This window comes from Urocampus carinirostris, chromosome 20, assembly GCF_059441175.1.
Source record: "Urocampus carinirostris isolate Australia breed hairy pipefish chromosome 20, RoL_Ucar_1.0, whole genome shotgun sequence".
Lineage (NCBI taxonomy): Eukaryota > Metazoa > Chordata > Actinopteri > Syngnathiformes > Syngnathidae > Urocampus > Urocampus carinirostris.
In genome coordinates, this window is record NC_142368.1 from 613,844 (window position 1) to 630,516 (window position 16,673).

General features: G+C 42.3%; 1 protein-coding gene across 1 annotated transcript in view; it reads right to left on the minus strand.

Moving 5' to 3' along the window:
• The window catches only part of utrn (utrophin), a 138,944-nt gene that overhangs the window by 99,498 nt on the left and 22,773 nt on the right, over nucleotides 1-16,673 (minus strand). The window contains exons 8-20 of the mRNA XM_088324441.1: nucleotides 15,772-15,887; nucleotides 14,303-14,451; nucleotides 11,042-11,221; nucleotides 10,253-10,434; nucleotides 9,451-9,601; nucleotides 9,260-9,379; nucleotides 7,863-7,964; nucleotides 7,680-7,787; nucleotides 6,330-6,634; nucleotides 5,709-5,832; nucleotides 4,864-4,951; nucleotides 4,567-4,799; nucleotides 3,119-3,278 (exon numbers count right to left, since the gene is read on the minus strand). Coding sequence (XP_088180567.1) covers nucleotides 3,119-3,278; nucleotides 4,567-4,799; nucleotides 4,864-4,951; nucleotides 5,709-5,832; nucleotides 6,330-6,634; nucleotides 7,680-7,787; nucleotides 7,863-7,964; nucleotides 9,260-9,379; nucleotides 9,451-9,601; nucleotides 10,253-10,434; nucleotides 11,042-11,221; nucleotides 14,303-14,451; nucleotides 15,772-15,887 — 2,018 coding nt within the window. The remainder of the gene's footprint in view (nucleotides 1-3,118; nucleotides 3,279-4,566; nucleotides 4,800-4,863; nucleotides 4,952-5,708; nucleotides 5,833-6,329; nucleotides 6,635-7,679; nucleotides 7,788-7,862; nucleotides 7,965-9,259; nucleotides 9,380-9,450; nucleotides 9,602-10,252; nucleotides 10,435-11,041; nucleotides 11,222-14,302; nucleotides 14,452-15,771; nucleotides 15,888-16,673) is intronic.

A 16,673-nucleotide genomic window follows, 5' to 3' on the forward strand; every position in this document is an offset into this window, starting at 1 on the left:
CTTGGGGGTAGCTAAACTTTTGCACTCATGGGGTTCATATGGCTTCTCAAATTGTACAAGAAAATGTGACACCGAGGTGGCTAATAGACTTGCTTGAAAATGTGATCTCGTCACTTCTTCTATCAACAAATAAGCAAGTTTTATTCAACCGCCGACGCATACCGTGACATAATTAGCACCGGTTTAAAACGTATTCGAAACCTCGTGCATCGTAGATGATCATCACGGTCATGATCGTTCTTTTACCTCTCCGATCCATTTTTCATTTTCTTTCGTCAGATCGTTTTCAACGAAAGGCTTGAATGGGTGAGCTGCACCCGGTCATCAGGACTGTGCCCGATTTCTCCAGCTTAGCACAACATTTTCTTGTCAGGATTTCATCCATTTTCTAAAATGGCTAGTGAAGGATTTTATACATTTGACTATAAAGGATTTTATATGATTAAATACAAGTTACATTTATCGAGTGCAATGAAGATTTTCACAGAGTGGGCTTCAGGTCACGCTGTTCCAAATTCGGAATGTTTTGGCTGGGGAATTTTGACAACAAGACGTCAGGCATTGTTTTGATAACGCTCTGCCATTTTGAGTTTCTCCAGACATCGAGGCGAGGGGGTTGACCCCACATGGGGGTTTTCCTGGCACGCTCATGGGCGGAGCCGGAACACCAGCTCGAGGAAGAAAATAGAATATCCAGACAAGAGACTTAGCAGAGACTCGAGCGACACTAATTCAGCTAATTCAACCATATATTCGATGGAGTTGACTTAGTTAAATTGTTTAAGAAATTAAATCTGCCCCCGTGTGGAAATGCCGGTCTCTTGTTCATTTTTCCATCAAGAAACGAGCGCGCATTGTTAGGTGAATCTAGGTTGTGTTTGGTTAACGGAGTCAGTTAACTAATTCGAACAATTTGGTAAACGGTACATTGTGATATTTAATCCCTAACACTATTGAAGGATTTTATACATTTGACTATAAAGGATTTTATACAATTAAATACAAGTTACATTTCTTGAGTTTAATGCTATAGTTATTGACTGACTGTGCCTTCATTCAATGAGCAGTGAAAGTTCAGGGCAGGCATAAGTGGTGGAAGAGGTTGTTTACAAGAACGGGACATACTGCTGATAAGATCATCAGCACACCCGGACGCTGTTGACGCAGAAAGGCCCGGGGTTGTTTTGAGGAAGCCAGACATCAAGATGGCTCGTCTATGAGATTGTGAAGGCCATGGGAGGAGCCGGCATGCCATCTTGCGGGGAGACGTGGGCCAATAGGAGAAAGCTAAAGGACTTCAGAAGAAGGCTTCCCACAGACGCCAACGTCACTTCGGCCGTCTTCGATGGAGTACACTTAGTTAAATTGTTAGGGAAAATAAATCCGCCCCCCGTGTGCAAATGTCGGCTTTCCTGTTCATTTTTGCCTCAAGAAACGAGCGTGCATAAATTGTTGGGTGAATGGAGGTTGCGTTTGGTTAATGGAGTCAGATAACTCATTCCAACAATTTAGTAAACGCTACATTTTGCTAGTTGAATTCCAACACTGTAAAAGGAAGAATTCCTATTTCCAACAACACATGCCTCTCATCCATCTTTTTCCCTTCAACCTAGAAGGAATGCGAGCACACACCTGAGCCTGAGGTGGACGCGTCTCAAGTTACAAAAGGTTCATGTGGTGGAGCTCATCATTTTTCTTTTTCTTTCTTACGAATGGAAAGAAAGGAATTTGCGCCGATCCAATTTTATCGACCGCTTCAATTCATTTGTCTTTATAAATGCACACGCAGGCTCGAGAACGGCATACGTAAACAGCAAATCTTTTCGTATCTCTACAAAGTTCAAACAGAGATCGCCTCCTGTAGCTCAGAATTTAGCCAGTAGTCATCAAATCAAATGACGATTGACACATTGGTTAGCCAATAACATTTCCAACATGTATGTATAGAATTTATTTATCTGTATTCTAATAAGAGTGGATAGGCAATTCGGGATTGTATTCGCTACTGGTTGATTTTTGGGAAGAAAAGTCAATTGTTTACAACTCTTTCACAACGTCTAAAAATTGGCCAGCGTAAAATACACAAATGCAAACTTTTAAGGGCTGTGGAATAGTCGTCCCAAGATGGCCACTTTAAGAAATGCCTAGACATCATCTTAGAAAAATGTGTAACGTACTCATGTTTAATTGTTCAGATGGTGACCATGTTTGCCAAGGTACCAGATTAGGCTTCAAGCGATTGTCTCACCAGTTTTATAGCCTAGCTGCCCATGCTACACTGAATTGTAGGCATTTGATTGCAAAAAATAATTCAGGCGAAAATAAAAAGCCTTCCATGTGTTTATATTATTCAACATGAGTAGCACTTGCAGTGATGTTTACCGACTGGGGTAGTGTGAGGAGGGTAACGAGGACAGCAGAGAAAATAATCGGGACTACACTTCCCTCCATTCAGGACATTGGCCAGAAGCGCTGCCTATCCCATGCTAAGAACATTACCGGGGACCCCTCTCACCCCCATCATGGACTGTTCACTCTGCTAGCCTCTGGGAAGAGGTTCTGCAGTGTGCGGTGCAGGACCACCAGGCTCCGCAATAGTCTAGTCCCCCTGGCCATTAGACTGTTAAATGGTCAATCTAACATATAGTTAACTTAAATCTAAACGGCTGCTAATCTGACTTTTTGCACTACTGGCAGTTTTTTATAGCTTGCCACTCCTTGCACATTGCTCTCTGCACTATTGTAATTACAGCGTTATTGTTACAGTGTTAATGTTACTGTGTACCTGACTTGTTAACCTGACTGCCCATTTTGCACATCTGGTTAGCTACTCTTCTTGCACTATCGGCACTATGGTAAAATACTATACGTAGCCAAAATACAATACAACTTTATTTATATCTGTACATTCAAGGAAACTGTGGGGGTCAGATGCATCGACATTTCGTTCTGTATACACGTGTACTAGAATGACAATAAAGTAGATCTGAATCTGAATCTGATTTCAGAGTGTTGGATTGACTTTGGATACGTCTCGGATTGGAATTTTAGGCCACTTTTACAGGAAGGGCTTCAATTTCAAGCAATTTCAAAGATTTTAAGCACCCCGAAGGCTTACCTCGGACGACCTCTTCCTCTTTTCTCCTCAATCGCTCGTAGGTGGCGCTGCGACGTTCCGTCACCGCGGCGGCCTTGTCTTTTAGATAAGTTGCCGACTCCGCGTCGGCGCACATCCGCTCCAGCTGTGTATTCATGGCATCCAGGGCGACTAGTTGGGACTAAAATACACGCATAAGCGATTTCAATTCCAGGTTTTTACACTTTGTGCAGCTACGGGGCTCGCTATTGCCAAAAATTTACCAACAGGAAACGCAATGGTGTCAAAATATAATGTAGTCGTACTAGCAACGGATAAAAAAAATTGCAACGCATAATATTATATTTTGTTTTCCTTCTTAGTGAGATAAGTGCAAATGCAATACGATCTTTGGAAGAGGGGTAGGAAAACAATCATATATTTGCAGGTGTATAGTATATATTCAGATATTTTTGTTTTTTGACAAACACTTGGATTTTTATTGTGTGCACTTTTTTCGATCCGTCCAAGTCAAGTCAAGTCTATTTGTGACGCCCTTTTCCACAAAAAGTCTCAAAGGGCTGCCCAGACCACCATGACAGCATGCCCCGATCTGAAACCTACAACGGGCAAGGAAAAAAAATCAAAAACCTCAGCTTGAGGAAATTGAAGAAGACTCGAGAACGGGCTGGAAAAAATGGATAGGAGGGGACCAAGTACGAAGCCCTGTGGAACGCCACAGGTAAAACGAAAAGGCAGAATGCATCCTATCTGAGAGGACTCCACATATATAAGCGGCTCTTTGAGGAAATGGTCAGGGGCGTTAAGTATCGATCCCAGGTAAAGAGTATCGATTTGATTCGAATACTTGCTCAGTATCAATAATATCGATATTTGGATCCATCCACCCACCCCTAATTCAGATATCCTAGGACAGGAAGGACACTTCAAACCTCATGTCGGTGAAAAGCTAGATGCACGTTAGAAATCTCCATTTATGATTGAAACACATCAGTTGACGCGATCGGTATAAAATACTCATGATTTTTTTTTTCCTAAAGAGGTTCGTCTAGCCCCTCTTCAGCCCAAGGATCAACAAAAATCCAAGAGCTGTCCCTAAGCTTGTTATTGTCCCCAACACAAAATTGTAATATTTTTATCCGTAGCATCCAAACTGCGTACGAAGAGGCGACACTCCAACCTCCAAAACTTCAATATTTGAATAAAGAGGAGCCAATTAAAAACGTGTCTCACCAATGATCAAAATAACTGTTGCTGCCCCTAGAATAAATACGGTGAGTGGACAGGTAGACTTCCAGACTAGCCTTTCCTTCATAGTTTGGCCTGGGATTGCGACTTATACTCCAGTGCGACTTTTTCCTCGTTAAATATATATTTTACAACTTAGAGTCCGGAAAATACGGTAAAAAATGTGTTTTTTAAAAATCAAATTCGTCGATGGCAGCAGAGAAAACCGATCAAGCTCTTACATGACATTCTTCGCTCCAACTCCTGAGTTCTCCCCCGTCCCCTTTTTCTAGGTCACCAACAGAGTCCATCCATCGCTCCACTTCACCCAAGACCCGCTCCAGTCCCGCCAAGTCCTCCGACCCGATCCGAGCGTCCACGCGGTGTCGGGCCGCCTCCAGTTCCTTCCGACAGGCCTCCATTTCCATCCGGATCCGGACCACGTCCGCCCGCACGGTGTCTGCGTTGGCGCCCTCTGGAGGTAGAAGGCGACTTTTCAGAAATGGATTTTAGCCAAAGATTCCGGTTGGATGAGCCACCTCTCTCCAGTTGCTCCGACAGGCTTCCGCCTTCCAGGATTGCTTGTGTCATGGCCGATTCTTGAGCTTCCAGTTCCTCCTCCTGAGTCTAAAAGAGGCAAAAAAACAGGGCCGGGGTTACAAAGATGAGAAGGGTATGAAGGACATAGCAAGAGTAATGCCCCCTCCCCCAATCCAAGAACTTTTTGTCATATTGCCACATTTCAGGCTTCAAACTTAAGGCTAAAAAAATAAAAAAATATGTTCTAAGAATCAACATGTGAGACACAATCGTGAAATGGAACCAAATGATTTAACCATTTTATATTAAATTTACGACCAAAAATATATTGAAAACTGCCGGCCCCCCCGTTTTCTCAGATCAGCCTATTGACTCCAAAAGTTCCCCAATCACTTCTGAATGATCCAATATTGACCTAAATGACAGAGCGCATTCAATCTAATTTTAAAATGGATTTTAAAGGCTGTGATGGGCTCAGAGGTCTGTGAAAGCAGACAAATGAGAACAGACAGCATGATGAAGACCAAAGAAAACGCCAGCCAGGGATAAAGTTTTGTAAATTTCCAAAGCAGGAATGGGATACAAGAAAATGTACGCATCTCTCAGAGCACTGCGCATGGAATCATATTTCAATGGAGAGCACATAAAGCCACAGCAAAACTACCAAGACCTGGCCGTTCCTCTAAACATTCAAGCCAAACGAGGAGAAAACAATTCAGAGAAGCAACCAAGAGGGCCACGATCGCATTGGAAGACCTCAAGGCATACACAGCTAAGGAGGAACTATTAGTTGCATAAATCTGCCCTTCAATACTTTTGCAAGATACTGTATGTTCAGACCTACCTGGAGTTTCTGTTTCAGCTCTCGGGAATCCGACGTCTGGTCCGGTGGAGCGGAGGCGACCGATTGAGTGGACGCTTTCCACTTTTGGATCCAGCTCAGATGCTCGCAAAGTTGATTTTCCAACCTGCGAAATTTAAAAAGGCCACTTTAGTGTTTGTGTTTAATGTTATTGCTCTACTATCCTATTAATTGTAGTCGTGTATAACCCTTACGCCGAGTCTAAAATTCATCACTGGTATTCAAATGCCTTTTCTGATGTCATCTATATACCTAGCGGTCTCATGATCACACAGCGCATTTAGGCAGATGAGAAGTTGAAAAATAAATGATTAAATGAAAAAAATGAAAAATATCACATTCGCAAAACATTGGCTACAACAGGGATCGCAGTAGTGAGAGTGCGGAACCCTAGCCATTAGACGACCAGTGATATAGATGACTTATGAAAAGGCATTCGATTTGATCGCATTATAGTGCCATGAATACCGAAGCTCCTGAAAACGACCGTATCCATTAGAAAACATGTATGCACACAATTTGCATATTGTTATGGACCCTAGTTGTCTTTTTCTTCGGCCGGCCAGATTAAAAGCCTCGACTTTGACACATTTGCCGACTTACGCTCTCCTGACTTCCTTATCCGTCTCCAGGAGTCGTTTCTTGGGCGGGGCCAGATCCTGCTCATCTTCCGCGGCCACGGTCGTCACGACTCCCCCTCCGTCCATCTCGGCCTCCGCTTCCGCCAGCCGGAAGGAAAGATCCTCCAGAGACTGGACCAGTTTTTCCCAGCGATGGGACAGATCCTCCGTGTCCGACTCCAGGGCGGCCGCGGCATGCCGGCTCTGCAGGAGCGAGGCGACGTCCCGGCTGGCCTCGGAAAGTCGCTTCAGCGTCTCGCCCTTTTCTTCTACGTCCTCTTTGAGAATCTAAGTCGGGGAGGTCAGAATCAGTGTGGGTCGGGGACCGGATGCATACTTTCGGTTCTCAGGCGGTTCCGTGTCGCGAAATTCCTTCCCGACCATCGAGACGGCCTACTCATGCCCGGGCCTTGAAAACGGATAGCGATTTCCTGGGAAGTTTTCATAAAAGTCGCACCGGCCGAAAAATGAGGAAGGAAAAAACAGATATAAGTCGCAACGGAGTAAAATAGCACCTGTGGCCAAACTTTAAAAATAAAAAATGACTTATTGGCTGGAAAAGATAATTAAGGAAAAGCATGTTTAAGTCCCCAACCCTGTAAAAGCATGAAAAAGAAAATGATTTATAATGTGGAAAATATGGTATTTAAGATGGAAAAGTCATAAAACTCAGACCAGAGTATAAGTCACACCACAGCGAAACCATGAAAAAAACTGCAAATTAATAGTTTACAAAACACGGTAATTAGAAAGAAAACGTCGCACCGGAGTATAAGTCGCACCCCTGCAAATGCATGAAAAAATATTGCAATTTATAGTCTGGAAAATATGATATTCGAAATGGAAAAGACATATAAAACTCGGACCAGAGTATAAGTCGCACCACAACAAAACCATGAAAAAAACTGCAGATTATAGTTTACAAAACACGGTAATTAGAAAGAAAACGTTACACCGGAGTAGATAGATAGATAGATAGATAGATACTTTATTCATCCGCTTTGGGAAATTGACATTTCCAGCAGCATCCCTGAGCTGAGAACAATACAATAATAAAGCAAGAAGAATACAATATACAAATACCCAGTGTGACGTGCAAATGCCCACTGTAGCGTGTTATATAGAGTAACTAAATAGTGCTACACAGAATACATATCGCAGTAAGATTCGGTAATATCCAATGTAGGTATAATTCGCATGAAAAAAAATGGACAATAGGGTAATGAAAAAGGGAAAAAGCAGATACAAGTGGCACCCTTTGAAAAAAAACCTGCGACTTCGAATGCGGAAAATACCAAAGGTGGCCTCTAGCGGGAGCTCTTCCTCGACTTACCGCTAACTGGCGCGCTTCGGCGTCGAGCCGAGCGCGATCCCGCAAAGTGTCGGTTGGCGCTCGACGCGAGGCCCCTTCTTTTTCCTCCAACCACGTTCGGAACAAACTCTGCGGACGGCACAGGAGAGACGGTCAGGGGGCCCCAGAAGGGAAACCGCGGGCCGGCTCGGCGGTTTTCCGTACCTGGTCGGAAATCAGTTGCTGCCACGGCAGGAAGAGCTCCTGGAGTCTGTGCCACGTCTCCTCGGTCCAGCGACAGACGGCGGCCCAGCGTTCGCCCAAAGACTGAAGGCAAACGACGCAAAATGAGAAGAAATGGGAGATCCGGCAAACAGCCACCGATACCGACTACAGACGCCACCGCCGCACTCCAGGACAGTTCCGAAATAAGACGCATAGACGAACGAGTAGGATCACTTCATTTAGTTTTATTTTTTGGGGTAGTATGTTTTTCATAGTGTTTTTTTAGTCTAGTTTTACTGTCATCGTTTTCAGAATAGTTTTGTAGTCATTTCGTAATATTTCTGTAAAGTAGGCTTAAACGTATTTACTCAAGGTGTATATTTCTAATCAGTTTGATGTTCCCTTTTGGCGTCTTAGTCTTCCTGTCTCTACCTGAATTTCCTTCTAGAGTTAGCTCACTTTCATAGCCCTCCCACACTTCAGTGGTCGTTTTAGACCCAACATTTTCTGCAATCATTTTTAAATTATAGTATTACGGTCATAGTATTTTTAAAGGTTTTATTTCTTTACAGCATGAAATTTGTTTTAAAGCATTAGATTTCATTTATGCATCATTTCTTTATAGTATGATGGTAACGTTTGCACAAAAGTATTTTTGTAGTATTTTGGCAATATCACTGTCATTTTTGTAGCATTTCTGTTGTAATATTTTTGTAGCATGTGTTGTATTATTTCTGTAGTATCACCGTGGTGGTATTTTTCTAGTATTTTAGTATTGTTGTAATATTTTCATAATATTTTTGTAGCATTTCTATGTAGTATTTCTTTAGTATTATTGTAGTTGTATTTCTGGAGCAGTATTTTTGTATTATAGTAATATTTGCTGAGTTTTATTTTTGTTTGGTATTTTTTTTATATTACAGTGGTCGTATTTTTTGAGTATTTCTGTAACATATTTTTGTCTTTTAGTGTTACTGTATTCGTATTTTTTAGTATTTCTTTAGTGTGTTTTAGTTTCAAAATAAAAGCAAAATAGTAGGTTTTTAAAGCACTTAATTTGATATCTAGTGTCGTAGTAATGATTTAATGTTTATATGTTTTTTTCTTTTCAGAATGAAAGAAAAGAGTATACTTTTAAAGCACAACATTTAATATTTCGTTTTTGAATAATCACGTAAGATTTTTGTAGTATTTCCGTAGCATGATTTTTGTTTAGACAACAAAAAGTTGGCACCCAAAAAAAAAACCCCTTTTTTGATGTAACCGTTTTATAGATTTCGAGCACTTTGTTTTGGCGACCCATCGCAATGCCCGAAGCTAACGGCGATGACTGTGGCATGACTAGCAGTTGATGTAACCAAAGTTGATTTGAAATTTGCACGGAAAAGGGGACTGACTTGCAGTTGCAGCTCCAAGGCAGCGGTGGCGCTCTCCCCGCTGTTCTCGTCCACCACCACCACCATATGCGTCAGGGAGTTGACCTTGGCCTGCTCCGCCTCCAGGTCGCTCTGAAGCTCCTGCCGTCGGGACGGGTTAGAATCGGTTTACGGACATTTCGGACGTTTCGTTCGCCGACGGCGGGGTTTACTTGATGGCGCCGAACGCGTCGCTCGTATTCTGGGAAACTGTCGGCAGGGGGCGCCGTCTCGATCTTTCGGATTCGCTCTTCCGTCCCTGTCAGCCAATCGGAAAGCTGCTGCAGTTGCTCCTGCTGGAGCTCCATCAGAACTTGGTGGAGCCTGAAATAAGGATTAGAATTTTCTCATTGAGAACAAAGTAGAGGATACGAATGTCTTAAAAGAGGAAAATAAGAAAAAAAACGGATAAATGAGCAAATATTTTTAAGGGAGTGCCTGTAGACTTTAAGTGCATCATCAGAATTGTGAAACAGATTTTCAAAATAAAAAGAGACCTTTTTCGACACATAGGCAAGATAAGATTATATTTAACTGTCTTGGGCAATTGTTTACTGTCCTGGAAAGTCTTTTGTTGTCGTTTTTTTCTTCTTTTTCTATATTTTTTCTTTCTCATTTCATTTGTCCTTTCCCTTTTTGATTTTTTTCTTCTTTAATCCCTTATTTATTTTTCTTCCTTTTTTTCCCTCCCTTTAGTTCTTTTTTTATTTATTTTTCTTTAATCCTTTACTCTTTTTATTTGATTTTCCGCATGTCTTTTCCCTTTTCTTTTTTTTTCTACTGTTTTTCTGTACTTTATGTCCCCTTTCCTTATTTTTTATTTAACTTATCCTCATTTTCTTTTTTCTTGTCATTTCCAATTTCTCTTTTTATTCCTGGAAAATGTCTCCGAGGTCAAGGAGGTGGTGCCCACCCGGACGGTTAGAAATAAATTAAATTTTTTTAAAAAGGTGAAATTAAAAAAGGTTTTCTGACCTGGCTTGCCGGTCCATGCTGGCCACGCGCAAACTTTCCCAGCGCGAGTTGAGGAGACTCATCTGCTCTCGGATTTCGTCCTCCACCTCCTCCGAAAGGTTGCCCTGAGCCATCAGCTGGTTGCCCGCCTGCAGGACCTTGCCCACGCTGCTCTGGTGGGCCGTCAGCTCCATCATGAAGTCCTGAAAAAGGGTTTTTCGCGAAAGGGTCAGGATCCTGGCAGGAACCCCGGGCTTTCCTCGGTCCCGGCGGAGTCTCAAACACATGGGAATATTTTGAAATATATACGAGAATGACCAAAAAACATGACCTAAGACACACAAAAAAGCAAACAACCTACAAAACAACACCCAAAAAAGAACCAAAATGACCTAAAAAGTGACCCCCAAAATACAAAATAAAAACGACAAACAAAAATGACCAAAAAAGACAACTGAAAAACCAAGCACATAAGACCAAAAACTACCAATAAAGACCAGAAACGAGCAAAAAAACAACAGAAAATAACTGAAAGAATGACCAATGACTCAAAAAATATCAGGAAAAACAACAAAAAGCGACAGAAAAATGACCCAGGGAAATGAGCAAAAATAGGACCCCCCAAAAATGATTTATTAGAACTAAAAAATGATTAATTACTGAAAAATGACCCAAAAAGAAACAAAAACACCAGATGACGAATTGACTAATGACCAAACCACCTAAAAAATGACCAAAAATAACCCAACAGAAGGACCCAAAAAAAAAAAAAAAAAAAAAAAACGCAGAGGGCAAGAAATCAGTTCCGACCTCGTGCGTGTGGAACTGCTCCTTGACGGCCTCCACGTGGTCCGAGACTCGGTCCTGGACCTGGAGGGCGTCCTCGGCCGACAGCAGCCAGGTCAGGACCTCCTCCAGGGTGTTCTGGTACCAGTCCAGGTCGGCCTCCGTCTCCGCGGGGGTCTCGGGGCTCTCTCTGCGGGGGCTCGCCTACCCGCAAAACATTCAGAAGTGATTTAGGCGAGGGACTGAAATATTGATTATATTTTCGCAGGGCAGTTACAAAAACTAAGCTACTGCACAGTCTCATCGAGAGGTGGGCGACTATTTGGAGTCGGGGGTCGAGGGGCCCGTCCCGGAGACCTAGACTTTTTCATTTCTTGACGTTTCTTTTGAAATGGATGTCATGAAATAACATGTTTCCTTCTCTAGCCACCTATGTTAGCCACTTGGCCGCTGAGTTCCGTCATTCCGGGTCCTGATGCTTGAAAAATTTTGCTTTGCTTTTGCAATCTTTTACTGGGCTTTTGATAGCCGCTAAAGTTAGCCACTAACATCAGCTCTGCGAATGGGTAAGTGTGAAGCACATTGTAAAGCGCTTTGGGAGCTCTTCATGGACTTGAAAAGCGCTATAGAAATGCATTTACATTACAATTACATATGAGGACCCCGTTTAAAGCACTCATTTTGATTCTTAGTTTTTTAGTATTACTGTAGTTGTATTCTCCTGGCATTTTGGTAGTATTTCTGCAGTCAAAATTGTGTAGTATTTCTGGAGTGTTTTATCAACATTATTTTTGTACTATTTATTTCAGCATTTTTGCAACATTAATGTAGTTAAATTAGTATTACTGTAGTTTTATTGTTATAATATTTCAGTATTATTTTGGCAGTACTATTGTAGTTTTTAATTTGTAATATTTCAGTAGATAGATACTTTCTTCATCCCCTTTGGGAAATTCACATTTCCAGCAACAATACAATAATAAAGCAAAAAGAATACAATATACAAATACTCAATGTGACGTGCTAATACTGTAGCGTGTTATATAGAGTATCTAGATAGATAGCATTTTTGCAGTAGTATTACAAGAAGTTTCAAATTTGTAGTATTTCCATAGTATTTGTTGTAGTTTTTCCTGTAGTAATATTTCCGTGGTGGTTTTTTTTGTGTATAGTATTATTGTTATAGTATATCTGTAGTATTCCTGCAGTAGTAGGTTTGTGTCATTTCCACAGTACTTTTGTAATATTACTGTAGTTGTATTTCCGTTGTAATATTTCTATAATAGGATTTTTATATTTCTTTGTTACTGTTGTATTTCTGCAGTAGTATTTCCATTGAGGTATTTTTGCAGTCTTACTTTTGTACTTTTGTAATATTACCGTCGTTGTGTTTTTCATAAGTTTTCTGATTTGATATTTCTGTTGTAGTTATACTGTAGCAGTAGTTCCATCGCAGGCCGCAAAAAACGTTTTTTTTAAATGACCGATATATTATCCTTCTATTTCCACCGCTTTGGTTTGGCGGGCCGGAAAGAGAAGCCCGATGGGCCGGGCGTGGCCCGGAGGCCATCGTTTGCGCACCTAATTGTCCGCTTTGAAAAGAAAGGCAGGGAGGGGCGTGGAGCGACTTCTCCGAGGCATGCCTAGTATGCGGGCGGGCCTATTATGGGATGGCGGGAGCCGGCCATAAACTCGTGGGACAGGTCGCGAGAGTCTCTCTCTCTCTCGCTCGCTCTCTCGGAAACCGAGAACTTATGGAGGCCGTCCCGCTGCTCACTTGACATTTGGACCATGAATAGAAAGCAAGAAATTAGGGAAAGTCACACGAGAAGCGGGGGAGGGGCAATTTCCTCAACAAAGACGCTCTATTCTGTCGCAGGGAAAAGCCAACCCCGAACCCCCTCCATCACATGCCACCATTTTTTTCCGTTCGCTTGTTTGTTTTTTTGTGCAGAAGTCGAATGACAGTATGAGGCCCCGCCCACACGTCACTCCCCTAGCGCACCTGAAGCCGTTTTTAGCTTTACTGCCATTGTTTCTGAATCCCGTGAGCTCAGACTATGCTCCACCTGCAGATGCTCAGGTTCCTACTGAACCAACTCAAACCACAAGCTGAAAATCCATGGACGGTTGCCAACTTTGCCAGGACACAAGAACAGGGCAGGGACTGTCAGCGGTGGAGAAAGCGGTCCAGGGTTGAGTCATTAATGAGCATGAAGATTAGCACATATTTACTACTGCATTCAAAGAAAAGACAAATGCAACATTGACTTGACTTTTGTGTCGTTGTCACGGGCGTGGTTGCGGACCGAATCGCATTTGCTCGTCATCGTGACTAAAATGGAACTCCAGAGACCGGACCATGACTGGGATGCGACCAAAAGGATGAATAACTTCTTGAAATGAAATGATCTGCATTTTTATAGCGCTTTTCAAGTCAAGACTTCCCAAAGCGCTTTACAGTGTGCTTCACATTTCCCAATAGCGGCCGTGCAGCCATGTAAGGCGCTAACCTGCTTATTGGCGGTATTAGGGGTTCAGTGTCTTACCCAAGGACACTTCGACATGTAACACAGAGGAGCCGGGATTCGAACTGCGATCTCTTGATCCCAAGACGAGCGCTCTACCTCCTGAGCCACTTGCCGTTTCATTTGCATGAAGAGATTGCAGACTTTGCTTGATTTGTGGGTGGAAAAAAGTTTAGTAAGTATGTGGTAAATAATGAATAAACCAATTTTTCTTAAGCGATGTGCCGGCGCCCTCTTGTGCGGAGAATAGTGCCAGATTGCAGCAGACATGACCGTCATTTTTTTGTTTTGTTGTCATTGGTGGTTGCCTCGGTAACAGACCAAATGGCTTTCACTTGTCATCATTGTTTAAGGATTTAAGAGAACTCCAGTGACTGGAGACCACGATACAGAAATGGAACTCTAGCGTTTTTGATGAATAAATTATTTCTTGCTTGTTTAGTGGCTGAAAATGTTGACATTTTGAGAGTGAAGATTAAATAGTGTCAAAGATCCTCTTTTGCCCCTGTTACGTATAATATGAATAAGGATGGCAAAAACGTCAAATAATTAATCCTCTAGAAGGGCGTTTTAATTGATTTTTAGATGTCATGGCCAAGTTTTATATAACAGCCTCAGACGTGGGTGGGGCCAGGTGCGGGCATTTTATTTAAAGCGTTGTGGAATAGGGCAGCACACCGAACAACAGTTTTGCCAATCGCGGGCCGGGCGTTACATGGACTCGTTTTTCCTCTAGAAGGGCATCTGAAATGTTTACCGGCGGCGCCGTTCCCTCCGCTCGGAACCTCGGCGGCAGCGTTTCCACTTCCCGGATGGCGTCCATACTGACGTCTTTGGGCAGTGCGGAAAAGAGCCACGTCACGTACAGCAAAATTGACTTTTTGTCCGGCGACTGGACCGCCACGTCTACGAAACAAAGAGTGAAAAGAGTCAAGTCAAGTCATGTTTATTTGTTTGGCCCTTAATCACAAGGTGTCTCAAAGGGCTACACAGATCACAGATTATTGCAAACTATAGACTATTATGACATCATCCCCTGATCTAAAACCTACATGAGGGCAAGGAAAAACTCAAAAACCTCAGCGTGAGGAAAATGAAAAAACCTTGAAAGAGTTTAATTTAAGATGAGAGAATATTCAAGAAAAAATAAAACTCAAAAATAGGATTTGGTATCACAGAATATTCAAGTAAAACTGAATATTGGATTTAATATTTGAGATTCCGAAAAATGTTCAAGACAAAATTCAATCGGCGGTGCTGGACGACGCGTTCGCTTTTTTCTTCAAGTCGAAGACGGAAAATGGGTTCGAAAAGGACAAACGTTTGCTTCAAAACGGATAAGAGTGCTCCATAGTCAATGCACAAAAATGTAAAAAAAAAATGACATATATTGCAAATAAAGATTTAATGTCGCTTTGTGAATGACAAGCTAGCCAGCAACTGAAAAAGAGTAAGCATCAAAATGGGATACTGCTTAAAAAAAGTAAAAGGACAAATTAAGAAAGTACTCCTCCATAAATCCACTCAAGGAAGATCAAATGTAATGACTGCACCCCATTTTAGACCAATAGCAGCCTCAACATCGGATTCCTTAAAAATGACATCAGATTTTAAAGGGGCAGTGCGTATTATTTAGCACAGCGGCCTCCGACGTGGTGCCCCGAGAACACCCGAATATTCACAAGTGATGGGTCATTGCGATTTTCTAGTATTTTGGATTTCTAACTCATATGACGGTTATGAGGTTGACTTAAATGCTAAGCATTACAACCTGGTAACATCATAGTAAAAACATTAGTTATTCTAAAAATGAAAACGGTAGCCCTTTGGTTACAAAAAGGAGCTTGCGGCGTCAAAAAGGTGAGTTATTCCTAAATTTAGCACCTCTTGAGACGAAAAAAAGACAGAATTAATTCAAATAAAAATATTGATTTAAAAAAAAACAATGCATTTTTATATACTCATAGGTCAAAGAGAAAACGTGTATTTTACATAAAACGAGTCTGAAATAAAAGAAGCCGACATAACCGTCAGCAGACACAGGTACCCCATGAAAAGATCAAAAAGGATGGCGAAAAAGAAGGAGTTCACGACGAGTTTCTGAAGTTCACCCGAATGAAAATAACCGATCAAACGATTTTTCAATACAAAATATCAAACACAATGGAAACCTTCAAATAAGACCATTTCAAAATAAGACTATTTGTCCTGATGATGCGCGCCCACCTTCGGGATCCAGCAGTCTCTCGATGCCGAGCTGCTCTTTGGCCACGGTGAAGGCGTTCTCCAGACGCTCCACGGGGCTCATGGCCACCACCTCCTCCCAATTCAACGCCGTCGGCCTGGAATTTAAAAGGAAACCTGTCTTTCTCTACACGTCTGCCAACTTGAAAGGAAAAAATGTTGGGATTTAGGGCAAACTGTAGCAAAAACCCTGCTTGGAAACCCTAGGAACACTTCAAAACCCTGTTTTCAGGCCCAAACCCCAATTGGAGACCCTAACCCGGTTAAAAACTTTAGCCGGAAACCATGGGAACCCTATAAAAGCAGAGTTTCAGGACTAAACCCTGCTTGGAAACTCGCTGGAAACCCTAGGAGCACCTTCAACCCCTAGTTCAGGCCCAAACACCAGTTGGAGACTTTAGCCAGAAACCCTAGGAATGGTTTAACAGCCTAGTTTCAAGGCCAAAACTCTGGTTGAAAATTTTAGCTGGAAACTGCGGGAACCCTAAAAAAGCCTAGTTTCCGGACTAATCCCCGCTTGGAGACTCTTACCAGAAACCCTAGGAATGGTTTTACAGCCTAGTTTCAAGGCCAAAACTCGGGTTAATAACTTTAGCCGGAAACCGCAGGAACCCTTTCAAAGCCTAGTTTCCGGACTAAACCCTGCTTGGAGACTCTTGCCAGAAACCCTAGGAATGGTTTAACAGCCTAGTTTCAGGGCCGAAACTCTGGTTAAAAACTTTAGCTGGAAACCGTGGGAACCCTATAAAAGCCCAGTTTCTGCACTGAACCCTGCTTGGAAACTCTTGCCAGAAACCCTAGGAATGGTTTAACAGCCTAGTTTCAGGGCCAAAACTCTGGTTAAAAAAACTTAGCTGGTAACCGCAGGAATGCTATAAAGGCCT